Source organism: Panthera onca, chromosome C1 (genome assembly GCF_046562875.1).
Source record: "Panthera onca isolate mPanOnc1 chromosome C1, mPanOnc1 haplotype 2, whole genome shotgun sequence".
Classification (NCBI taxonomy): Eukaryota; Metazoa; Chordata; class Mammalia; order Carnivora; family Felidae; genus Panthera; species Panthera onca.
In genome coordinates, this window is record NC_138346.1 from 117,799,819 (window position 1) to 117,827,725 (window position 27,907).

A 27,907-nucleotide genomic window follows, 5' to 3' on the forward strand; every position below is an offset into this window, starting at 1 on the left:
AATCATATGCTTTTGGTTTCTCCTAGCCTGGATATTCAATTTCCTGCTTCATGGCCAGCAGTACTCCTTCAGAGCAGTTTTCCCAACCTCCAACACAGGTGTGAAAAAGCTTCTCCCCCAAGAGCATTACCAAATACCTACCATTCAGTTTCTCACTAGTTCAAGTGGCTCAGACAGATGGTTTTGTTGTTGCTTTTCTTTATCTAATTAGAGTAAGTCAAATGTAATCTTGAAATCTCAAATAGTTACATAGTAAAACTCCTATAATATAGCATAATTTCCCCCTAAATTATCTGAATAAATATAATGTTAGGAAAGGGAATTAACACTACTGAGTTTAATACAGGATTTATAAACATTCCCTTCTTTAGTTCTTTATAGACATTATCTTCTTTCTATTATTCTCATAAAGTCCCATGAGATAGGTGTTATTACCCATTTTGCAGATAAGGAAAGTAAAGCTCAGATATGCCTTCCTCCAAGGTCTGCTCTTTCCATTACACTATGCTACTTTCCAAGAACTCAGTGAGGGCCTGTTATTGTCTCCATTGAGGAAACAGGGGCTCAGAGAGGGAAATAATTTTAATCCTGATACTTTTGCTGATTTGACTTACTATCACTAAGATAGCTTAAACCTAAACTTTAGCTTTTATGGACTTTAAAGTCATAAAAAATAGTGAAAATAGCCCAGGTCACAAGATTCACTTTGGTCCAGAGCCTCCCTAACTCTGTGACTTTTTCTGCTAGAGGCAGGCATTCTACTGCCTTCTGCAGATACTGCCCCCTTCACCCCCTCCCTTTTTTTTTTTTTTTTTTTTTTAAACAAATGGAAGGTTGTGGCAATCCTGCATTGGACAAGTCTATGGGCACCATTTGTGTCTCTACCAAAATGTATCACATTTTGGTAATTTTCACCGTATTTCAAGCTTTTTCATTATTATTACATTTGTTATGGTGATTTGTGATCAGCGATTACCACTCACTTAATGTTCAGGTAATGATTAGCATTTTTTAGCGATAGTTTAAACTAAGGTATGTACATTTTTTTTTTTTAAGAATGCTATTGCACACTCAATAGGATACAGTATAGTGTGAACAAAACTTTTATATGTACTGGGAAACCGAAATATTCATCTGACTCACTTTATGGCGATATTTGCTTTATTGCGATGTTCTGGACCCACACCTGTAACATCTCTGAGGTATGCCTGTACTGCTCAAATCACCATAGTGCCCTTCGGCTCCTTCTTCAGTAGTGGCTGCTACTGGGATGGTCCAGGCCACCAAACAACAGGGTTTAACTAGTTACATGTCTGCCTCTCCCATGATTAGATGGTCAGCTTCTTGAGGAGAGAGGGTACATACTCTGTTCATCATTTTATCCCTTAGGACTCTGCCTGGAAATAGAAGATATGAAATAAATGTCTCCAGGGTAAATGAATTCAATGTAATCCTTTTTTTCTTCTCTCATGGTCATCCTGCCTTTCTTTGGTCCAATTCTTACCTACATTTGACACCAGAAAGATATGTCACAATTTATAGCAAGGACAGATTACATCCTTTTCCTCCAATTGAAGCAAAAGGGAATTTGTACTTCCCTCAGGCTAGAGAAGGAAGGAGGAACATGCTATCTCACCCCAGCCCCCCCCATCCCCCCCGCCCCCCAGCAATTTTGACTTAATAGCCTGGTAGACACAAAGAGATTTTGTTGCTCAATCTGGGAATCAAACACTGCAACCGACTGGGCCAAGAACAACCCATTAAACCCAATATCCTTCATCCTTCAAACTAAAAGTCAATGAAGATACAGTGCTGCTTAAAAGTTGTTTAGCAATACCGATCGCTTTAGAAATGGGCCCTTACCAGCTCATATACATACAAACCATCCATTTTCAGGAGTCACTGTGTTTTATGCTAGTTTTTCAGACTTGGGAAATAGAATAGTGTAGAGGAAAGAACTAAAAGGAGGTCCTATCTTTGCCACAAACCACAGTGTGACTTAACCTCTCTGGGTCTATTTTCTTATCTGTAAAATGGAAAGAGTGACTTTTAGGATTTCTTGAGCTCAAAGACAATTGTTTTATGATCTTTTAGGGGCACTGGAGAGATGACTCTGTATTTCCTAAGCCTAGCCCTGGCCAGCTGGACTCTGATGCAGTCAGGTACCTTAGAGAAGACCATCCCAACACTACTTTTTTCTTCTGGCCTTGGTCCAGAGTTGAAAAAAAGAATCAGGCAGAGGGATAAAGGATACTTTCACTTCCTGGTGCTGAAGTGGTAACACTTTTTATCATTCCCCAGAATCCTGATGGTTTGTTATGCACCTCCCCCTTCTGGAACATAGTTCTCCGTGTCATTGCCATCCTGAAAGGAAAGAAAAGATAAAACCTCAGCAGGGAGCTTTAATCCTCATAGTCGGTATTCATCCACCTTCTAGTCTCATAACTGCCCTTTTCCCTTGCTGAGTTGTTCAGGAAAGAATGCAAAACTCCGGAGTCCCGCTTTGCCACTACTCACAACCAAGGGGAAACTATACACTCCCAAGAAGCAATGTGGCCTACGCAATGGAGCACAGAATTTGGCGAAGGCAAGAAATGTGAAGATTGGCTCTAACTGAGAAACTAGAAGACTGCAGAGTTTTCATTTCCTCATCTCTGGCCGGGTGTGAAGATCACTGAAACCGTATATAAGAACTCATGCCGTCAACTACAAAGCTCTATACTTACATTAGTAATTTTTACCATTATCATTTAAGGACAAAATAGTTAACACACCTGAAGGGCCAGGTTCAGGGTAAGAACTAAAAAGTTTCTTTCCTTCCTTTTCGAAAGCAGACAAAGAACAAAAACTAAATGCAGGAAAATCACATAAATCTAGCCTCTTCTTCTTCTTTTTTTTTTTTTAAGTTTATTTATTAATTTTGAGAGAGACAGAGACAGCATGAGTTGGGGAGGAGCAGAGACAGAGGGACAGAGAGAGAGAATCCCAAGCAGGCTCCGTGCTGGCAGCACAGAGCCCGATGCCGGGCTCGAACCCACAAAACCATGAGATCATGACCTGAGCCAAAACCAAGAGTCAGACACTTTAACCGACTGAGACACCCAGGTGGCCCTCTGTGGGCTAGATTCTTTAAGACAGTGATTAAAGGTATTAACAATAAGAATATGAGGTATACTGGGTCATGCTGACTTAATTTTCTTCTCAAAATGACCTTTGCCTGGATATCGAGTGAATGGGATATAGCTCTAAGTTTTAGCTCTTTAATTACACATGTTCACTATAACTTAGCATTGTTGGAAGAATTCATTAACAACCAAGAAGAGGCTCACTAGGAAGATTTTGACTTGGGAGAACTAAGGGTTATGAGTCTTGCCATTTTCATAGGTGGAAAAGCTGGAACAAGTGTATAAAGAAGGAAGAGGTTCTATCTTACTCATTTGAAAGTTCACTTCAGTTTACCGGGACGGATTAAAAGAGAAGCAGTGGGGAGAGAGGGAGCACTGAGGCCCATTTCTATTGTCCTTAGTTTCGATGACTACAGCACGACAAATGCAACGACTGGCTGTGGAGTGGAACTGGTTGATGATATCAAGGTGACCGACACTGTATCGTGGCCCCGGAATAGGCAGGGAGGCACAATCACTGGAAGAAGTGAAGGCTGGCTGCACACAACAAGCGTGACCTTGTTTTAAATGACTCACTTTCACTTTTAATTTTATCACTTTAGCCTAAACCAATTTTGCTCTTTCTTACCATAAGTTGCAGCTGAGAAATAAACATGTATTTTTAAAAGAAATGGTTAACATTATCAGACTTCCGGAGATGTGGTAAAAAAGAAAAAAATAGTACGAGGTACTTGTACTTTTATCTTGAACTTTTTGTCACTATCATCAACACCACATCCTGTGACCATCATCATTATTGCCTCTTTATGATAAGGGCAGTCCAGAACAAGAAATTATTTTTTCATTATTAGCTGGATGCCATTAAAAAACCCCACAGTCTGGAAAAACATGTGCCTGGCTGAGGTTTGGTGGTAGTTTGCAAGTCAAGAGGCTGAAAAGTATCTACTGTGGTTTAAATACACCATTCTACTATTCTTCTGGTACAAACTAGAAAGGTGGGAAGAAAGCAATTACTTTTCCTTTCTAATTAAACATTTTGAGGTATTGTAGTTTCACATGTAGTATAAGAAATTACAGAGACATCCCACACACCCTTTCCCCAGCTTTCCCCAATGGAAACATCTTGCAAATTTATAGTACAATAGCACAACCAGGGTATTGACACTGATATGGTCAAGATACAGAATATTTCCATCACTACAAGGATCCCTCATAATGCCCTTGTACAGCCCACTTCCCCCCTCTCTCCTCTGACTCCTCTTTAACCACCTAGCAACCACAAATCTGTTTTCCGTTTCCATTCTGTCAGTTCAAAAATGTAATAGAAATAGAATCAGATAGTATGGAACCTTTGCAGATTGGCTTTTTTCACTCAGCATAATTTTCTGGAGATTCACCCAGGCTGTTTTAGTGACAGTTCATTCATTTCGTTCATTTTTATTACTCAGTAGTATTCTGTACATGTGCGACCCCGTAACCATTCATTCACTAAAGGGTATCTGGGTTATTTCCAATTTGGGCCACTATGAATAAAACTGCTACAAACGTCAGTGTACAAGTTTTCTGTGAACCCAACTCTTCTTTTCTCTGGCATGAATGCCGAGGAAGGCAGTTGCTGGGTTGTGTGGTCGTTGCAGGTTTAGTTTTTAAAGAAAGTGCTAAATGTGTTCCAGAATTACTATTCTACATTTTAACCAGCAATGTATGAGTAATCTAGCTTCTCTACATCCTTGCTAGGATTTGGTGTCACTTATTTATGTTAGCCATTCTAATACGTGTATAGTGGTATCTCATAGTTTTAATTGCATTTCTCTCACGTTTTAGGATGTTAAAACATCTTTTCACCTACTTAATAGCAATCTACATATGCTCTGCAATGAATATCTCCATGTCTTTTGCCTATTTTCTAATTGGGCTTTTTTTTTAAAACTCTGTTTTGAAAGTTTTTATATTTTAGACACTAGTTTTTTCTCAGATCTGTGGTTTACAAATATTTCCCCCCAGTCTGTAATTTGTCTTTTCACCCTGAGCAGGGTCTTTCCCAGAGCAGAAGCTTGTGGTGTGGATGAAGTTTAATTTATCAATTTTTCCTTTTATATGTTTGGTGTCAAATCCATGAACTCTTTGCTTAGCCCTAGAGCCCTCCTAAGACTTCCTATGTTTCTTTCTCCCTAAGTTGTACAGTTGTACGTTTGAGTTAATTTTTGTGTAAGATGTGAAATTTATATTGAGATTCATTTTTTAAAAAATCTATGAAGGGGTGCCTGGGTGGCTCAGTCAGTTAAATGTCTGACTTTGGCTCAGGTCACGATCTTGTGGTTCCTGAGTTCAAGCCCCACGCTGGGCTCTGTGCTGACAGCTCAGAGCCTGGAGTCTGCTTCAGATTCTGTGTCTCCCTCTCTCTCTCTGCCCCTCCCCTGCTCTGTCTCTGTCTCTGTCTCTCTCTCAAAAATAAACATTAAAAAAATGTTTTTTAAATCTATGGATATCCGATTGCTCTAGAACTATTTGTTGAAAAAGCGATCTTTTCTCTGCTGACGTGCTCTTGGATCTTTGTAAAAAAATTACTTGGGCATATTTGTGTTGGTCTATGTCTGAGTTTTCTGCTCTTTTCTATTGATATGTGTCTATACCTCTGCCAATACCACACATTCTTGGTTAGTATAGCTACATAATAAACTTTGAAATCAGACTGATTCTTTCCATTTTATTCTTTTTCAAAATTGTTTTAGCTATTCTAAGTACTTTTGCCTTTCCATATAAAATCTACAAAAAATCTTGTTGGGATATATGTTAAAGCTGTGTATCAGTGTGGAGAGAACTGACATATCTACTATTTTGAGTCTTCTAATCTATAAACTTGGTATGCCTCTCTATGTAGATATTTGATTTCTTTGATTAGCATTTTATAGTTTTCAGCATGTAAGACCTATATATGTTTTGTTAGACTTACATCTAAGTATTTCATTTTTTGAGTGATTGTAATTGGTATTGTATTTCTAAATGTCAGTTTAAAGAAATACTTTAAGTCTCTGTATGTTTATTATGTACCTGCAACCCTGTTAAACAACCATTATTTTGCATTGTTCCCCTGTGGAAAATAAGCTTAAGAATTCTGTACACTTGCACCAGTGGGTTAACAAGGCTTAGGGCAGAAAGCCACTATGGGGCAAAAGTGCCCAAGGTTAGTCACTAAGTAAAACAAGGCTTAGGGAGAAAAGCCACCTCCACAGGACAGAAGCCTCTGAAAATAGAGGGACAAAGCCACTATGGGGCGAAAGCGCCCAAGGTTAGCTAGTAGAAAGGTGCCTTGTTAGCCTTGAGGCAGCGCGCTCCAGCAATCTTACACTTTGGAGAGAACAGCTACGTGGCTGTATCGCCCACAGAGAAACACTGTCCATCTGGCATCTGGCGCCAATACATCACTGTGCTTTAATCTCAACTTCTACCGCCACTTGCCCCCCAAACCCTTTGCTTCTTACAAATTAATGGTCACTATCTTATTGTTTGTTTCTGCACATTCACCATGTATGTGAAACCTTGAGAGATCAATACATACAGAGGCAAAACCCCTGTTCGGGGCTCTTGTCACCTCCTGGACATTAGCTTCTCTCATATTCAATTCTGCATCCAATCTCTTGCTGGACAAGAGAGAGCTCCAGATTCAAAGTCTGCAACATTCCCCTGTATCATTTTTCTCTTGCTGCTTTCAAGATTTTTTCATCTTCATCTTTTAGTAGTTTGATGATATGAACCTCAGTAGAGTTTTGTGTTTACCCTACTTGGGGTTAAGCTTCTTGGATCTGTAAATTAACATTTTCCACCAAATTTGGGAAGTTTCTGGCCATTAGTTCTTTAAATGCACCCCCGCCCCCTTCTTTGAGAGTGAGCACGAAAGCGTGCGCACATGCATGCACCTGAGCATGGGAAGGGCAGAGAGACAGACTCTTAAGCAGGCTCCACGCCCAGTATGGAGCCTGATGCAGGGGCTTGATCTCACGACCCTGGGATCATGACCTGACCCGAAATCAAGAGTTGGATGCTTAACCAACTGAGCCACCCAGGCACCCCTCTTTAAATACTCTCTTTCTCTCTCTTTAGGACCCCAACCACATTTTGAATTGCTTGATATTGTTTTATACTTAAATACCCTGCATTTTTTCCAGTCTTTTCTCTATTCTTCAACTGACTAATTTCTTTTTTAATTTTTTTTTTTTTTAACATTTATTTAGAGAGACAGAGAGAGACAGAGCATGAGCAGGGGAGGAGCAGAGAGAGGGACACACAGAATCTAAAGCAGGCTCCAGGCTCTGAGCTGTCAGGACAGAGACCGATGCGGGGCTTGAACTCATGAATCACGAGATCATAACCTAGGCCGAAGTTGGACACTTAACCAACTGAGCCACCCAGGCGTCCCTCCAACTGAATAATTTCTATTGATCTATCTTCAACTTGATTCTTCCACCTCTCAATTCTGCTAGGCCTACCTAGTGACATTTTCATTTCAGTTATTGTACTTTTCAGTTTTTGAATTTGTTTTCTTTTTAAAATACAGTTTCCATTTCTCTTTTGGGATGCTTTATCTGTTCACTGATATTATGTTCTCCTTCATTTCTTAGAATTCATAATAGATTTCACAAAAAGACTTAAAGGCTATTATTTGGGCCCACTTGAAGTTAAGTGTCTTATTATCTGCTTTTTATCTTGAACATAGATTGCTTGGTCCCATTTCTTTGTATGTCGAGTAAGTTTTGGCTGAAAACTTAACACTGCAGATAGTATGTTGCAGTAACTTGGGAATCTATCACCCGCCCCCCCACCCCCACCCACACCCCGCCCCGAGAACTGGTTTTTTTTTGTTTTTTTTGTTTTTTGGTTGGTTGTTGTTCTATTAAGCAGTTAGCTTACCTGGGCTCAAACTGTGAAGCCATCATACCTACTGCATGCAGCAACTACTATCTTTGCCTAGTTTTTCAGCATCCAGCTGCTCTCTTTGTAGCTGACTCTGGTGGTCTCTGCTGAGCCTGAGTAGGTTAGTTAGTGGTTGACAAAGAATCTGAACAGATTTTATATTTTAAGGCCTATCCTTTCTCTGGTCCCTTTGTTTTTAGGGGTTCCTCTAAAATTTCTAATTGCACCTTGCCAGTCCCAAGTTGTACCTTGTGACACCTTAAACCAGTTAAGAATTTCACTTTCTGTCATTCAAGCTCTGTGCCCATCTTACACACAGTTCAGGCAATGCACGCAGCCAAAGGCACCACACACCTGCAGATCACATTAAGAGGGAATTATGTCTTTCAAGGGTAGACCCCCTTCTAGTTTCTCCCTACTTTTTCTCAGGCTCTCTGGTATCTACTCTGCAAATGTATTGTTTAGTGATGAGGCAGGGACTTGGATAGTTTATACCTCGATTCTATTATCTTAGTACTTCTACATGTCTCTTGCCTCCAAAATTTCACTTCCAAGTTCAAACCAGAGTAACTGGAAATTTATCAGTCTGAGTGGATGCTAGGATAGTGGGCAGTGGCTGAAGAGCAACCCCGAGGAAGAAAGCCACAAAACGTGAGGTAACGTGATACTCTTCAAAATTTTTACCTCTGTTCGTTTTCCAGTGTCTTTGAATAATATCTTTTACGATTTTTTTCTAGTAAAAACTAGAATCATAAAAATGATTCTCTATAGAAGGATTTACGTAAACTCTTTGCAGTACCATGGTTTGAAGGCAGTTGTGGCTGGTGCTGAAATTTCACCAGTGAATGTATTTTTTCCCCTATCTCTACAAGTTTTCAAGAGAGCCTAAAAATAAATAAATAAACAAACCAACTCAAGAGTATAGGTTAAGATTTTTTCTTTATAGTAATAGCTTGCATTAAACTTTTACATATTATAATATTCTAGTTTTTTTTTTAGTCACCAACAGAAAAATTAGAAATTCAGAATCTGTGGTTGGAAAGGGATCCTAGAGACCCTTTAGCCAACCCTGTCATTTTCCAAATGAGGAAACTAAGTCTAGCATTTGCTCAAGATCACTTAGCATGTTTATTGTAAAGTGACTGTCTGGCTCAAATTCTTTTCATTATACTATGGGAGAGTTGCATAGCTGTATTTTCTATCTTCCACAAAACCACAATTTCAAAGTTGTATTAATACTGTTTGTGAGTACAGACTATAATTTAGCTATATCCTAGATTACCAAAACAAAAACTTTGACATCTAAGTCAAAAGAAAAAGAAAATAACAGATCACTTAATTCTTTTAACCTGAAAAAAGCTGAAGGCTTTGATCACTAAACCAGCGTGTTCATACTAATTGAAGTAGGTTTAAAAAAAATTATTTTTAAAGTTTATTTATTTATTTTGAGGGAGACATCAAGCAGGGTAGGGGCAGAGAGACACAGAAAGAGAGAGGGAAGGAAGGAGGGAGGGAGGGAGGGAGGGAGGGAGAGAGAGAGAGAATCCCAAGCGGGCTCCGCACTGTCAGCAGAGCCTGATGAGGGGGCTCGAACCCACGAAATGTGAGATCATGACCTGAGCTGAAATCAAGAGTCATATGCTTAAACAACTGAACCACCCAGGCACCCCTGAACTAGGTTTTTGATGAATGTTTTCCAAATACTATAAATTTCATCTTCTCTTTAGTGTTCCCAGGGAGAACACAGTGTGCCTCTTTCCTACCCCCATTTTTAACTATTAATTCTTTTGTACATAACAGATGTTATATTTCTTGTAGGTCATCTCACTATGGCTCTCTGCTGGTAAATTAAAAGATGGTTTTCTGGTCACTACTCCTGCCCAGCTAGGAGTATTTGTGAAAACAGTGTTTCTAGTATGAATCCCAAGGGCCCCAGTGTTGTCATGTTAGCTTATTTGCCCTGATAGCTCCACTGCGGTGATAATTAGGCCAAGTTAGGAGGCTAACTCTTCTGAGAGCCGCTCAAATTAATAAGATCTACTAGAGGATCACAAACCATCCCAGATTCTGACTAGACAAAACCTGTAGGGGTACATGTAGGGATCAGGGTCAATTCCTAACCATGACTTATGATGAAATGGCTTAAAAGTACACATCCAAGGAAAAGGTGTCAAAGATGGTAATGTAGGAAGACCCTGAACTCACCTCCTCCACTGACACCCCAAATCTGCAGCTATTTATAGAGCAATTCCTCCTGAATAATAACTAAGGGCTGGGGTGCCTGGGTGACTCAGTCAGTTCGTGTCTGATTCTTGATTTTGACTCAAGGTCATGATCTCAAGGTTTGTGAGTTCGAGTTGACAGTGCAGAGCCTGCTTGGGATTCTGTCTCTGCCCCTCCCCAGCTCTCTCTCTCTCTCTCTCCCTCAAAATAAATAAATAAACATTAAAAAAAATGACTGAGGGCTGACTGAACAGCTTCTGCACAACAAAAGGTAGAGAGACCACAGAGAATGGCAAAATAGTGGAGACTCAGTATTAAAGGGAACCTCCCCCTCCCTCCCCCTGCCAATGCTGTACAGTGCAGGGGGTGCAGGGGAGAGGAATTGTACTGAGGGACCATGAACAGATTTGTCTGGCCTGAGGCACAGAAAAAAAGGCATGGTTTACAAGAACTACTTGAATATAAAGGATCCAGCTCTACAAGCCTACCAGACAACTGGGGAGCTGCTGGAACTCTCTCTAGCTGGCCAGGGCTGGCACGTACCACAGTCTATGTTCCCCCTCCACCTTAATAGTACAGACAGGAGCAGGATCTGAGCACCCTAGTCAGACTACCACCTCAGTGAGCCCCGAGCCCCTGGACCGCATCAGTCCCAGCTGTCCCACCAAAGCAGCCCCAGAACTGTACACGCTGGGGCACCCCTGGTCAGCGTTCACTACAGCTCCAGCCATCTCACCATGTGACACAGGCACAAAGCACCCTGGAACACTCTAGGCTGACACCACTTCAGCTCCAGATAGCTTGCTAGGGCACCCCTAGTGCAGCTCGCACTGGGACCTCCTGGCTCACGTGTGTTTCAGCTCTAGCCACTTTGCTAGGGCACCCTGTGTATGGAGCCTCTCGAGAACCTCTGGCCTGTGCCCACTTTAGCTCCAGCTGTCTTGCCAGGGCACCCCCTGAGTGGAATACCTGGGAACCCTGGCCCATTCCCCACCTCAGCTCCAGCCATCCCCCAACTGGGTGCCCCTGGAGTGGAGCATCTTGGCCTGTGCCAGCCTTGGCTCTAGCCACCCAGTCAGGGTGCTTCCTGCATGGAGTGCCCTGGGACACCGTAGCTTGCACACATTTCAGCTTCAGCTATCTTGCCAGGGTGCCCTCTGCACAGAGAGGCCCAGGACCATCCTGGCCCACACCCACTTCAGCTCTAAACATCCCACCAGGGCAGACCCAGAATGGAGTGCTCCAAGGCCCCCAGCCTCTGCCAATCAACAAAAATTACCAGTCACATACAGTCTACACAGAAGATGATGATACCCGGAGCATTTCCTCAAGTTTGGAAGTAGCTGTTTCACCAAATTCGTAGAATAAAAACAGAAAGGCAAAATGAGGAGGCAGAGGAAGATGTTCCAAACTAAAGAGTAGGACAAAACCTCAGAAAAAGAACCAAATGAAATGGAGATAAGCAATATGCCTGATAAAGAGTTTAAAGTAATGATCATAAAGATGCTCATGAAACTGGAGAGAAGGGTAAGAAGCCAGTGAGAACTTCAACAAAAAGACAGAAAATATAAAAAGAGCCAATCAGAGTTGAGGAATACAATAACTGAAAAGGAAAATACACTAGAGGGAATCAACAGATTAGTGGATACAGAAGAATGGATTAGTGATCTAGAAGAAGGGTAATGGGAACTACCTAAGCTGAACAGCAAAAAGAAAAAAGAATTAAAAAAAAAATAAGACTAAGGGTTCTTTTGTATCACATCAAGCAAGTAAACATTAACATTATAGGGATCCTAGAAGAGAAAGAAAGGGGCAGAAAACTTATTTGAAGAAGTAACAGAAACTTTCCTAGCCTGGGGACAGAAATAGACATCCAGGTCTAGGAAGCAAAGAGTTCCAAACAAGATGAACCCAAGGAGGTCATACCAAGATACATCGTAATTAAAATGTCAAATGTCAAAATCTTAAAAGCAGCAAGAAGCAAATAGTTACATACAAGAGAAACCCCATAAGGCTATCAGCTGATTTTTCAGCAGAAACTGCAGAACAAAAAGGAATGGTAACATATATTCAAAGTGCTGAAAGGAAAAAAACCTACATCCAAGAATACTCTACCCAGCAACGTTATCATTCAGAATTGAAGGAGAGTTTGTCCCAGACATCCAAAACTTAAAGGAGTTCATCACCACTAAACAGGCCTTAGAAGAGATGTTACAGGGACTTCCTTAAGTGAAAAGAAAAGGCCATAAGTAGAAGAAAACAATGAATATAAAGATGTAAAATATGACAACATAAATATATAATGGGGGGGAGGGGAATGAAAAAAGTTCTTTCAGAATGTGTTTGATCTTAGGTGACTATCAGCTTAATATACACCGTTTCATACTTAGGATGTTATATCTGAACCTCATGGTAACCATAAACAAATATGTATAATAGATACACAAAAAATAAAGAGCAAGAAAGCCAAGCATACACTAGAGAAAGTCATCAATTGCAAGACAAGACAGCAAGAGAAGAAAAAAGGAACAGAAGCACCACAAAAACAATCAGAAAACAATGAACAAAATGGTAATAAGTACAGACCTATCAATGATTAAATGTAAACAGTCTAAATGCTCCAATCAAACAACTTAGAATGACCGAATGGATAAAAAAACAAGACCCATCTGTATGCTGCCTACCACAGACTCACTTCAGACCCAAAGACACACACAGACTGAAAATGAAGGGCTTAGAAAACATATTCCATGCAGATGAAAGCGGGGGTGAGAGGTGGGGAAGCCAGGGTAGCAGTACTTACATCAAACAAAATAGACTTTAAAACAAAGACTTTATTTATTTATTACTTTAAAAATTTTTTTTAAATGTTTACTTATTTTTTGAGAGAGAGAGAGAGACAGAGCACAAGGTGGGGAGGGGCAGAGAGAGAGGGAGACACAGAATCCGAAGCAGGCTCCAAGCTCTGAGCCATCAGCACAGAGCGTGACGTGGGGCTTGAGCCCACCAACTGTGAGATCATGACCTGAGCTGAAGTTGGTCACTCAACCAACTGAGCCACCCAGGTGCCCCTAAAACAAAGACTTTAACAAGAGACACAGAAGGGCATTACATAAAGATAAAGAAATCAGTCCAATAAGAGGACAGAACAACTGTAAACATCTTTTCATGCAACCGCTGTATCATCCAAATACATAAAGCAAATGTTAAGAGACATAAATGGAAAAACTGACAGTAATACAGTAATAGTTGAGAACTTTAACATCACACTTACATCAATGCATGAATGGAATATCCAGGCAGAAACATCAGTAAGGAAACTGGATTTTTTTAAAGGAAACTTCATCTTTGATGACACATTAGCCCAGATGGACTTAAAAGATATATACAGGACATTACATCCCAAAACAACTGAATACACATTCTTTTCAAGTACACATGGAACATTCTCCAGGACAGATCATATGCTGGCCACAAAACAAGTCTCAATAAATTTTAAAACACTGAAATCATATCATGCATCTTTTCTGACTACAATGGTATGAAACAAGATATCCATCACAAGAAAGCAACTGGAAAAAACACAAACACATGGAGGCTAAACATGCTACCAGGCAAACCAACAGGTCAGTTAAGAAATCAAAGAGGAAATTAAAAATACATGGAGACAAATGAAAGTGGAGAAACAATCATCCAAAATTTTTTGCATACAGCAAAAGCAGTTCTAAGGGGAACACTTACAGCAACACAGGCCTACATCAAGGAATCAGAAAAATCTCAAACAATTTAGTTTTACATCTAAATTAGGAACCAGAGAAAGAACAAACAAAGCTCAAGGTTAGAAGGAAGAAAATAATAAAGATCAGGCAGAAATTATAAATGAAATAGACTCTAAAAACAAGTAGAAAGATCAATGAAATCAAGAATTGGTTCTTTGAAAAGGTAACAAAATTGACAAAACTTTAGCCAGATTCATTATGAAAAAGAGACAGGACCCAAATAAATAGAACCAGAAATAAAAATGAAACAACTGACACCACAGAAATACAAAGGATTGTAAGAGACTACCACGAAAAGTTATATGTCAACAAACTAGACAACCTAGAAGAAATGGATGAATTCCTAGAAACATAGAATCTTCTGAAATTGAATCAGGAAGAAATAGGATATCTCTGAACAGACCAGCTACTAGTAACAAAATTGAATCAGTAATCAAAAAACTCCCAATAAACAAAAGTCCAGGACCAGAAGGAATTACAGGTGAATTCTACCAAACATTTAAAGAAGAGTTAATATTGGGGCGCCTGGGTGGCTCAGCCGGTTGAGCTTCCAACTTCGGCTCAGGTCATGATCTCACGCTCTGTGAGCTCGAGCCCTGTGTCAGGCTCTGTGCTGACAGCTCAGAGCCTGGAGCCTGCTTTGGATTCTGCGTCTCCCTCTCTCTCTAATCCTCCCCCGCTCATGCCCTGTCTCTGTCTCAAAAATAAAATAAAACATTAAAAAAAAAAATTAAAAAAAAAATAAAGAAGAGTTAATACCTATTCTCTTCAAACCACCCCCCAAAAAAGAGAAAGGCTTCCAAATTCATTCTATGCGGCCAGCATTTCTGATACCAAATCCATCCAAAGACACTACAAAAAAAACTACAATACCCTTGATGAACATAGATGCAAAAATCCTCAACAAAATATTAGCAAACTGAATTCAATAGCACTTTAAAAGGATCATCCAGCACAATCCAAGCGAGTTTTACTCCAAGGATGCAAGGATGGTTCAATATTGACACATCACACATTAATGTGACACATCACATTAACAAAACAAAGGATAAAAATCATATAATCACCTCAATAGATATAGAAAAATCATTTGACAAAATTCAACACTGGATCATAAAAACTCTCAACAAAGTAGATTCAGAAGGAACATATCTCAACATAAAAAGGGACGTATATGAAAAACCCACAGCTAACGTCATACTCAATGATGAAAAACAGTTTTTCCTCTAACATCAGGAAAAAAGAATGTCCACTCTTACCACTTTTTATTCAACACAGTACTGTAAGTCCTAGTTGCAACAATCAAGAAATAAAAGGCATCCAAATTCATAAGAAAGAAGTAAAATTGAAACTAATTGTAGAAAGAGAAATTTGGAAAACAATCCCATTTACAACTGCACCAAAAATAATAAAATACCTAGGAAGTAAAAGACTTGTACACTGAAAACTATAAAGTATTGATCAAAGACACTGCAGCTAACAAATTAATGGAAAGACAGACCACGTTCATGGATTGCAAGAATTTATATTATGAAAATGACCATACTATCCAAAGCAATCTACAGATTGAATACAATCCCCATCAAAATACCAACAGCCTTTTTCACAGAACTAGAAAAAATAATACTAAAATTTGTATGGAACCACAAAAGACTCTAGAGAACCAAAGAATATCGAGAAAGAAGAACAAAACTGGAGGTATCACTAACCTGGAGTTAAAGATATACTACAATGCTATAGTAATCAAAGTAGTATGGATCAGTGGAACAGAATAGAAAGCCCGGAAATAAATCCACACCTATACAACAATCTATAACAAAGGAGGCAAGAATATACAATGGGAAAAAAAGTCCTTTCAATAAAAGGTGCTGGGAAAACTGCACAGCTACATGCAAAGAATGAAACTGGACCACTTTCTCACACTATATATAAAAATAAACTCAAAATGGATTAAGAACTAAATGTGAGACCTGAAACCATAAAATTCCTAGAAGAAAACACAGGTGGTAATCTCTTGGATATTAATCTTAGAAATATTTTTCTGGATATGACTTCTCTGTTGAGGGAAACCAAAGCAAAAAGAAACTATTGGGACATCAAAATAAAAAGCTTTTGCACAGCGAAAAAAACCATTAATAAAATAAAAAGACAACCTACTGAATGGTAGAAGCTACTTGCAAATGATGTATCCAATAAGAGGTTAGTATCCAAAATATATAAAGAACTTATACAACTCAACATCAAAAAGGCAGTCTGATTACAAATGGGCAGAGGACCTGAATAGACATTTTTCTAAAGACAACATACAGATGGATAGCAGACACATGAAAAGATGCTTAACATCACCAATCAGGTAAATGCAAATCAAAATCACAATGACATATCACCTCACACCAGTCAGAATGGATAAAATAAGAATTAACAAGTGTTGGCAAGGGTGTGGAGGTAAAGGGAACCCTTGTGCACTGTGGGCAGGAATGTAAACTGGTACAACTGTGGAAAACGGTACGGAGGTTCCTCAAAAAATTAAAAACAGAACTATAGAACTACCATAGGATCCAGTAATTCAACTACTGGGTATTTACCCAAAGAAAAAAAAAAACACAATAATTTCAAAGCTACATGTACCCCTATGTTTACTACAGCATTACTTATAATAGCCAAGATACGGAAGCAACCTAAATGTTGGGCGTGTGTGCACACATGCACAGAGAATATTACACGGCCAAAAAAAAAAAAAAAAAAAAAAAAAAGGATGATACCTTGCCATCTGCAACAACATGGATGAATACAGAAGTTATTATGCCAAGGCAGACAGAAAGATATCATATGATTTCACTTATACGTGGAATCTAAAAATAAACACAAAACAGAAACACTCAAATACACAGAAATGATGGTTGGCAGAGGGGAAGGTGGTGGGGGATTCATTTATCTCTATATGAATAAAATATAGTAAAAAGGAGAACAATCATGGGAATCAAGACAGTATTATTCCTTTGTAATTATCTTTCAATACTGAATAATGTTGCTCTTACTGTTATTTATTTTTTTTTTTTTTCAACGTTTTTTATTTATTTTTGGGACAGAGAGAGACAGAGCATGAACGGGGAAGGGGCAGAGAGAGAGGGAGACGCAGAATCGGAAACAGGCTCCAGGCTCCGAGCCATCAGCCCAGAGCCCGACGCGGGGCTCGAACTCACGGACCGCGAGATCGTGACCTGGCTGAAGTCGGACGCTTAACCGACTGCGCCACCCAGGCGCCCCTACTGTTATATTTTTTAAATCTACATTCATATTCATTCATGTAAAATAAACTGTATATAAAATGAATGTGGACAAAACCCAGAGAACAGGGGCGCCTGGGTGGCGCAGTCGGTTAAGCGTCCGACTTCAGCCAGGTCACGATCTCGCGGTCCGTGAGTTCGAGCCCCGCGTCGGGCTCTGGGCTGATGGCTCGGAGCCTGGAGCCTGTTTCCGATTCTGCGTCTCCCTCTCTCTCTGCCCCTTCCCCGTTCATGCTCTGTCTCTCTCTGTCCCAAAAATAAATAAAAAACGTTGAAAAAAAAAAAAAAAAACAAAACCCAGAGAACAAATGTATATCCATGTGTATCTACTTTCAATATCCTCGGACAGATGTACAGAAATGGAGACAAATAATTAGCTGCTAAATCTCATCCTCTTTATCATTGTAAAGTCCGTTGTCATATCTTACATTAAAGCCTCCTTTGACTTTGACTTGATGGGTCTTACTATAGAAAAATGTTGAAGGACGAAACACGAAATGCAGAAACACTCATGCAGTTTAAAACCTCTATGTCACAGTTTTTATTTGGGTAACAGGACTTTAATAAAGACAGACTAATTAGCTTCATGAAGACAATAACTTACTATCTTGTTCCTCATTCTATCTCTATGACCGTTCAGCAATTAGCAAAGTGCCTAGCAGAAACTGGGCTTCCTATATTAAGAGAATGAAAATACATGAATGCATAAATGAAGACAAAGCACTAAAACCTAATGACTGTCCTCCAAGACTATTAATAAGTTCAATAGTTTTCCTTAGCTATGTATGGTTCACTGTTCTAGAGTTCTACATGTCAACTCATTCTTATTATTTCCATTTTACAGTTGAGGAAACCAAGACATGAAGTAACGCTCAAGGCCACACTGTGAACCGTACGGCAAGGATTCAAATTCAGAAAGTCTGAGTCTAGAGCCTAGGCTTTAACCCACCGTGATACAGATTTCTAGAAATGCCACTTAAAAAACACACACTGTAAGTCTACTTCTTAAAAATGACAAAAAGGACAACAGCTAGAAGACTTGAAGGATTTTTCAAAGTAGTTGGAGAAAAGGAAGTTGAAAAGATTGAAATTAGGCATGCAAGTTTTGTAAAAATGTAGGCCAACAGACTTTTAAAGCATCCAATCGATGTAGAATACCTTCAACTATAGAAGTTATTCTAACAACTTATCTCAAGAGAATTAAAGTCAGGAAATAAATGGAATTTGAAAATTTCATTCACACAAGACTAAACATTAAGTCTTTGTTTTTGTTTTTTTAAGTTTATTTTTGAGAGTGAGCGAGTTGAGGAGGGGCAGAGAGAAAGGGAAAGAGAGAGAATTCCAAGCAGGCTCTGCACTGTCAGTGCGTGGAGCCCAATGCGGGGCTTGAGCTCATGAACCATGAGATCACGACCTGAGCCGAAATCAGAGTCAGATGCTTAACTGACTGAGCCACCAAGGCACCTCAAAATCTTTGATGGTATCTTACTGTAAAAATGAATACGATGAAACTTCCTGTTATCATCAATTCACAGTCACATTTTCTTGTTGAGAAATTCTAAGAGTACATGTTTTTTAACGTTTATTTATTTTTATTTTTGAGACAGAGAGAGACAGAGCATGAACGGGGGAGGGGCAGAGAGAGAGGGAGACACAGAATTGGAAGCAGGCTCCAGGCTCTGAGCCATCAGCCCAGAGCCCGACGCGGGGCTTGAACTCATGGACCACGAGATCGTGACCTGAGCTGAAGTCAGACGCTTAACCGACTGAGCCACCGAGGCGCCCCAAGAGTACAGGTTTTTTAATGTGCTGGTATCTTACCTTTTCTTTTTGCTGATGATCATGTCCATGGTTTGGAGCAGTCGCCGTTCCAGGGCGAGGATATCTGCATCAGTCACATTTCTATAATAAGCACAAACTGTTAGCAATGTTTTGGGACCCCATCCTTGGGCATAATAAATACAAGGCCGCTGACAAACACATAAACCTCAATTGTTACCCAGTAATTGAAGGACCTCTTTCTAGAGAATATTAACATGATTATAATAAACAGGAGTCCTTTTGTTGCCATGTTTTATAGCTAATATTTTTTGCAGTCTCAGGGTAGTGGAAGGTAAGTGGCTCTCTTATATAGTCTTTCTTAGCTCTGATCCAATGACATTTTTTAAAAATATTTTTAATGTTTATTTTTGAGAGAGAGAGACATTCATGAGCGAGGGAGGGGCAGAGAGAGAGAGGGAGACAGAGAATCTGAGAGGAAGACAGAGCTGTCAGCACAGAGCCTGACATGGGGCTTGAACTTGGGAACGGCGAGATCATGACCTGAGCTGATGTCAGAAGCCCAACCGACCGAGCCACCCAGGAGCCCCTGATCCAGTGACATTTATGAGGTATCCGTAAGCATGCCTGCAGCTTGGCAAAGCTTTGTGCAAGGGCAGTCTTGTAGCCAATGAGGTTTATCCGAGGCACAATTAGTGCTACTTTTGGGAGGAAGCGATTGACTGAAGTTGGGATTAGCTCGCACTGCTGTCCACAAGAAATGTGCCTTTAAGAGGAGGTAGAGGGTCTGAGTGAAACAACCATTTTAAAAATAAGTGAATGTAGGACAAATAAGGACAAACAATATAAGTGATAAGACTTATTCAGGAAGACTCCTAGGATAATGCCCATAAGGGCAGAGGGAAAGAATAAAAAGTCCGTGTCACAGATCTAATACTTAAGTATTAATGATGGCAGCATGATATCACGTACGTATGCATGAAGTCATAGGAAGAAAGAAATGACACGAAGTTCTCTTTACCTGAGGAAGTAGGACATGTACGTGTATGGGCAGTTGACAGCACCAAATCCAGAAAGAAGAGCCATGAGAGTCACACCGATCACACCTACCCGGCTGATGAGCTGTTCTATGGACAAAATCCCTAAAAACATCAAAGCACCTTAATGTCAGCTAATAAAGATCAAATGTACTATGAGAGGAAACATCACGAAAAACATCAACTGTTACATACAGCTTATGTAAGCCAAATTTTAATTATCAATATGTATATCTTCCATAATAAATGTATAAAAGTCTGTTGATTTTCGTCATATCTCACATGTTTCTAGAATCATCTACTGGGTGATGGTAATAGTAATAATTATAAGTAACACTCACTGATTGCTTACTCAAGGTAGTGTGAACACTAACAGAGCAACACACTTTCAGTAAAAGCTTTGGTAAAAAAAAAAATATATGTATCAGCAAAGTAAGTCTGCTGGAGATTTACTTTGCAAAGTAGCACTTTGCACTATAGTTACTGTCAATATATATATATGTGTGTGTATATATATACATATATATATATATACACACACATAAGGCATCTAACAAATGAGCTGACTTTATACGTGAATGAGTACTTCAAACGCAAATATGTGAGTTTTTGATGATCAGTTGCATTCTAATTATCAACTGTTTCCTATGATTTGAAAATGCTGAAAGTCTGTAGGTAAAATAAGTGCTGTTGAGATCTTGGATAAATGAGAGAAGGCAATGCTGAAGAACAAGCCAGGAAGTTTGGAAGCACCCGACAAAACTAGCTTTGTTTTTACTCCTGTTTCTAGGATGGGGTCCACTTCAGCATTATCTACTCCTATGGCCTAACACCAGAGCTGCCATGCAGGAATTCTGTTGGCTTTGGAACCGAAATTCCAATAATCATGTTCTCTTGCTCTTGTGTTTCCACTACACCATTTTAGAGCTCTTTGTGGCCTCTGGTCTCTTGTCTTTTGCTTCCCCCTACCTTCCATTTCCTTCTTCACTGAGCCTGACCTCCAAGCTTGCTTGCTTGAACTTCTCTCACTAGGACTCTGTCCCCACTGTACTTCTGAAGTGCTGATCCTGAAAACTCCCAATCCTGGATCAGTCTGACACTCGGTCTTCCCTGTGCCCGTGCCTGAGATGCTAAAACTGCTAAAACGCGTCCCGACGTTGGTGCCATTACAGATTTAGGTCTCCAGTCTTAACATGGCTTACGCTACGACTGAGGAATCCTTTTCTTTCTTTCTTTCTTTTTTTTTTTTTTTTTAATTTTTTTTAACGTTTATTTATTTTTGAGACAGAGAGAGACAGAGCATGAACGGGGGAGGGTCAGAGAGAGGGAGACACAGAATCTGAAACAGGCTCCAGGCTCTGACCGTCAGCACAGAGCCCGATGCGGGGCTCGAACTCACGGACTGCGAGATCATGACCTGAGCCGAAGTCGGCCGCTTAACCAACTGAGCCACCCAGGCGCCCCCTGAGGAATCCTTTTCTTGCCCTTGGTCAACCATCTCTCCCCACCCCCCTTAGCAGATAATCTTTAATCCATTTTTTCAATCCTTGTTCTCCTTAGCCAATGCCCTCATTACTGAAGTTATTGGTTATACCACCTTCACTCTACTATATTCACATCTGCAATCATCCTCCCACCTTGTCCCCCTCAAACAAGACAGTGTCCAAAGCTAAGACTTCTCTATGTGCTTTGATCTTATTCCCTTTCTACCTCCTCCAGAATCCTGTTCCATCACCTGTCATCTCTCTCATCTTCAATCTTTCTTTCTTTGCTGGCTCTTTCCCTACAGTTTCAAGTCTCTTTCCTAAGGAAGGCTAAGGCCTTGAGTTTACCTCTAGTTACCAATCCTCTATTTTTCCTTTAATGGCCACGCTTTTTGAAAGGAGTTTACACTTCCTATTACCTCTTCTTCACTTCCACTTATTCCTCAACTGGCTGCAATTCAGCTTTCATTCCATTCTCCTACCCTAAAGGAAACTGCTTTCACTAATAATTGTAATGGCAATAAAAAATTGGCAACATTCATCAGGCACCTGTTATGCACCAGGCACCGTGGAAGCATTCTACTTGTATTAATTCATTTGCTCCTCATTACAGCTCTATGAGGCAAACAGTATCGAAAACCTCATTTTACAGATAAGGAAATGGAAGCACTGAGGAGGTAAATTTTGTCAAGGCCACACAGCTAGCAAGAGGCAGAGTCAGGCTTCAAACCCAAGCAGTGTAGCTCCACAGCCTATGCTCTTAACCATTACTCTAATATGATCATGAATTTTCTTCTGGTTGCAAAACCCAATGACATTTCCAATCCTGCCTTTATTTGATCTTTTATGACACTGAATCATTGCTACTTAAAATTATTTTCCTTTCTTGGCTTTCATACCATTTCCCTCAGTTATCCCTTTTACTTCTCTCGTATTTTCTTGGTCTTTCTCTGTTCATAATGGGCCAAAATAATCTTTCATTTCAGTCTATACATTTTTCCATGGGTGGTACTGCGCTTTTCCCCAGATTCATCTAACGACATTTAGCCGATGGTGCCTGATTTTTTTAGATTTCTGGAGTTATCTCCCTGAGGACTCCTAAATCCATTCTTTGTCCTAAATTGCTGACCTCGTGTATCCAACTGCCTACTGAACATCACTTTGGATGTGCACAGGCGCTTCAAATTCAACATACCTCAAGTTCAACTTATCTTCCCCTTTCTGCATTACCTATCCTAGAAAATGACATCATCAAGTATCTGGTCACCATGACAGAAAAATCTACACCACTAGTTTCCATTCTGTCTCTTACTCTCTAATGACTACACCAGGCTTTTTTACCTCAGGGCTTTACACAATGTCTCTGGCATCTTCTTGCTGGGTCTACCTTTGTCTTGTCCTTTAAATCTCAGTTTAAATAATTTCTCAGAAAAGCTGACTCTAACCGCTTACATGTAATTTGACATCTTTATTTGCATTGTTGTCTACCATAGCAACCTGTTTGCTCTTTGATAATGATCATGATCAGCAATCACTTGTTTATATATTTATTGTTTAGTCCTTCCTGCCAGAGGGTAAGTTGCTGGAGGGCAGAAACCTAGTTAGTTTGTTCATGGTTGAATCTCCAGCACTAACAATAAACTAGGTGCTCAGAAAATATTTGTGGAATGTTAAATGAATGACTAAATCCTCATCCAAATTCTGTTGATTCTATTTCCCACATAATTCTTTACATCCTCTATTTTTTTAATGTTTATTGATTTTTGAGAGACTGAGAGAAAGAGAGAGGGACAGAGACAGAGATGGTGTGAGCTGAGGAGGGGCAGAAGGAGGGGCAGAAAGAGAGGGAGACAGAATCCAAAGCAGGCTCCAGGCTCTGAGCTGTCAGCACAGAGCCTGATGCGGGCCTCAAACCCATGAACTGTAAGATCATGATCTGAGCCAAAGTCAGATGCTTAACTAACTGAGCCACCCAGGCACCCCTACATCCCCTTTATAGGAAGGAATCCTGCCTTACTGATCTTTGTTTTTCTTACTGCCTGTCACATGGAAGGTGTTCAGTAGATGTTTATTGACTATGGGTACATAATTATCATCTAGTATCATAAAAAAGTCCAAGGGATTAATATAGGTTACTAAATGTAAAAAAACTAGAAAAATGTCCCCTCTACTTTTATTCCCTTTAAGGTAGTGCCCCTTTATTAAATATCTTTTTCTGGTCTAAATTACTGTTTAGATACTACCGACTTCATCCTAGCATTTCTATGAAGTAAAGGTCAATCATTATTTGTTTTCTAGCTACTAGATGGAAAGTCTGATGAAGTGACATGCACAAGGCCATCTAACTGTTGCCATTTGCTCACACAGACTCCTTTTAGCTTCATGTACTTTCTTAGCCTCTCTTACCCTTTCTCACTGTTGAATGCCTTTCACCTTTCCTAGGTACAGGCACTGCATGAAGGAGTATTTTCACGGACATCTTTTCATGATAGGCAAGGCCTGGGTCTTGCAGTCTTCTGTGGTCTCCACAACAATGAACCATACTGGTTGTTGGGGCAGTCCTGGACAAGCTCTACGATGGCAGAGTAAGCCTGGCTGCTTCCCATCCATTGCCTAAACTTTGCTTCCTATTTACTTCTCTTAGTCAAATGAATTAGACACCTGAATATTCAGACATAAAACCAAAATGCTTATTTCCTGGAGGAAATACTAAGGAAAGACTAAAAGTGAAACTCTCTCTCTAGCGCTTCCCCCCAGTAGCTTCTTTAGGATATCCCTATAGGATTTAGAAATAAGGACAGATGAAGATCCAAAAGATGTGGTGGTCTTTATATTCCCTCAGGCCTGGTCTGGCTGTACAGGTCGTGTGAACTGACTGCTCACAAGGAGAAAGCTGGAGACAGGCATCAGAGTCTCTCTGGGTTGTATGTGACCTGTGCTATCACTGTAAGCATTGGGGTCCTTTTAGAATTCTTGTCCCTCTTGGGTTTATTTGAAACCGTTTATATGAGATCTCTATTATCAGGGCCTCTCTACTCCAAAATCTTTCCCTACACGGACATGTACATGTTAATCATATTAGCAAATCCTAAATTCCTATCCAGAATGTCATATTCTTAAACTCATCTACTACCTTGGAGAGACAGAAATTGCTTTTTTCATTCAGTAATGCAATAAACACGCATTAAACACTTTATGTGCTAGGTTTCATACTAGACACCAGGGATGCAAAGACCAGTAAGATGGAGTCTTTGTATATTGATGGAGTCAAGTATATTGAGGTGGGAGCAATTCATACCTTGTAATGATGGCCAGAAAAATCTTAAGAGGAATGAACTGACAGGAATTCAATACTGAAAGAAAAGGCATTTTCCACAAGGAATGTTGAGGCTGACAGAACAGCTCTAAAAACTTCAAGTAATTTGGTAGGACTGGAGACAGGCACAGAGAAAGACAGCAATAGTCAGGCCATAGAAGGTCCTGTATGCCATGCTGAGAATCTGAATGCTTTTGGTAGCCCATCCTGCTTTCCTATAAATAGTATAAACTCCCTAATACTCTGTAATAAATCACTTTCTGCTTTAAACTAGTTAGATTCTGTTTTCTGCTAGAAGAACCCTGATACAATAGGAGAGTGAAATGAATAGATGTGTATTTTTTTAAAACCTCTGGTATCAAAGTGCCAGTATATTTATTATAGGTGGGCTTGCTAATCTATTTTAGATAGATTCATATATATATATTTCTGAAGTACTAGGACTTTTAGCTGAGAGACTACTGTTCATGGTTTTTAGCACAGAAATTATGGCTATATAATCTGCTCTCATATTTAAAGAGTTTTTTTTTTACGTTTTTATTTATTTAAGTAAGCCCTACACCCAACTTGGGGCTCAAGCTCATGACCCCAAGATCAAGAGTCACATACTCTATCCACTGAGCCAGCCAAATGCCCCTGCTCTTGTATTTGAAATGAACTTTCTTTGTGTAAGAAGAGACACTGATTCCTAGAAAGCTTTTCTTTACCTACCAATTTTGAATGTTTATGTCACCGCTCTTTCCCAAAATGCATATATTCCCTAAAGACAATATTTATCATCATCTGAGCAGTGGTCATTTATCTTTTGGGGCTTAGACCCCTTTGGGAATCTAATAAAAGCTTATGGGTACTTCGCCTTCAAACACACACATAAATGTTTCCCTGTACTTCTGCATACAATATCAGGAGTTTTCAAAAAAAATTTTTTTAATGTTTTATTTATTTTTGAGATAGAGAGAGACAGAGCATGAGCAGGGGAGGGGCAGAAAGAGAGTGAGACACAGAATCTGAAGCAAGCTCCAGGCTCCGAGCTGTCAGCACAGAGCCCGACGCGGGGCTCGAACTCACGGACCGTGAGATCATGACCTGAGCTGAAGTCGGACACTTAACCGACTGAACCACCCAGGCGCCCCAGAACTTTTAAAAAAGTTATTGTTTTTCAAAATTAGAAAATGGTAAACAATTATTTCCCTCTCCCTGTCACATATTCGCTCACCATGTTTCGGGCTGAGAATGGGAAATGGGTCTCCTAGTTTCCAGAAGAAGTACATGAAGGTCAACCACAGGAGACAGGAGAAGAGCAGTCGCTGCCTATGCACTAAGGAGGAGGAGAAAGACTAAGGTTAAATGGATCCACATTAGAGAGCTTGCTCTACTTCCAGCTATGGAATCATACTAACTACTATTTGACTGGCTTGTCCACTTGGCAAAGAAATGATGGAATAATACCATTTTTAGAGAAAGCGTATTTATCGTCGCAAGAGGAATTTGGCTGAATTAAGATGTGGGTTAGGGGAGACAGAACAGTAGAAACAGAAAGATAGTTGTGGCCACACAGGTGGCTTAATTATTCATTCAACATTGATTTTATGCCTACTTTTTAAAGATGCTGGTGTGGGGCACCCCCAAACAACAGTAGTTACTGAGAGTAATACAGAAATGAAACTCTCCACAGCCTCAGTCCCCACGAATCCTTGTCTCAATCGACGTGCTGACATGAGCAGGTAAAATACTCACGTTTACAGATACTCACATAGTCGGATGTTGCTCACAATAAAATAGCCAATGTAAAAAGGCACCATGAACACCAGGATCAGAAGGATTACGCACAGGTTCATTTTCCAGTGAAAATAACGGGAACTGAAATGAGTATAAAAGAATATGGCTAAGAGGGGAAGGAGGCAGCAACTTCCACTCTCTTTAGTCTTCCGAAAGATCTCTTGCTCTTTGAACTCAATACCAGATATATCCCATCCAATCAGTCAAGTAGGCTGTTACGGTCTGCTTGTTTATAGAGGTTAAAGAATAGATTATAAAGTTCTGAAAGGTATATATGACCATCCTAACTTCCTAAGAATTTTACCTATTCAAATGAGAATGTTAATGCTCTAGTTACATTCGTAGGCAGTGTATAATAACCTATTAACATATACTAGCACTGGTAGAATGGCTATTGTTTCTCTTACCACTGGGAGGCTCATAAGAATTAAGAGAAAATAAATATTAATGGTAATATGTGCTATAAAGACATAAATATTTCTTATGTATCTTCAATATAAATAAACATTTGATTTTCATGACTAATGCTTATAAACTGTATTTTATTAACTGACTAAAATATTTTTAGGACTTTTCTAATGCTATGCCTTGTATTCCCATGACTTACACATTCCATAATCAGAAGCCTGTATCTCCCACTCCCCTTCACCCATTTTGCCCAATCCTCTACTGTGGACATTTTTTAAATGACAAATTTATTGAGATATAATTCACCCCTTTAAGATATAACTCACCCATTAATAATCCAATGGTTTTAGGATACTCACAGAGTTGGCAGCCATCACAACACACTTTAGAACATTTCATCACTCCATAATGAAACTCTATTCCCATTAGCTCTCCTTTCCTCTCAACTGCCCCAACCTTAGGAAACCACCAATCTACTTTAAGTCGCTATGGATTTACCTATTCTGGAAATTTCATATAAATGGAATCATACAGTATATGGTCTTGTGTCTGGTTTCTTTCACTTTGTATGCTATGCCATCTATCAATACTTCATTTCTGTTTATGGCTAAATAACATTCATTCAACTGTATGGATATGCCACATTTTGTTTTCTCATTCATTAGTTGTGGGACATTTGGATTGTTTTACTTGTAAGCTATTTTTTTCTAAAATTTTTAACATTTATTTATTTCTGAGAGACACTGAGAGACAGAGCACAAGCGGGGGAGGGGCAGAGA

General features: G+C 39.7%; 1 protein-coding gene and 1 pseudogene across 1 annotated transcript in view; one reads left to right on the forward strand and one right to left on the reverse strand.

Moving 5' to 3' along the window:
• GPHRA (golgi pH regulator A) overlaps positions 1 to 27,907 on the reverse strand; it is a 60,437-nt gene that overhangs the window by 18,940 nt on the left and 13,590 nt on the right. The window contains exons 4-8 of the mRNA XM_060622217.3: positions 26,695 to 26,801; positions 26,158 to 26,259; positions 20,126 to 20,246; positions 19,147 to 19,227; positions 2,255 to 2,364 (exon numbers count right to left, since the gene is read on the reverse strand). Coding sequence (XP_060478200.1) covers positions 2,255 to 2,364; positions 19,147 to 19,227; positions 20,126 to 20,246; positions 26,158 to 26,259; positions 26,695 to 26,801 — 521 coding nt within the window. The remainder of the gene's footprint in view (positions 1 to 2,254; positions 2,365 to 19,146; positions 19,228 to 20,125; positions 20,247 to 26,157; positions 26,260 to 26,694; positions 26,802 to 27,907) is intronic.
• On the forward strand, positions 19,746 to 19,809 carry LOC132673934 (U4 spliceosomal RNA; annotated as a pseudogene).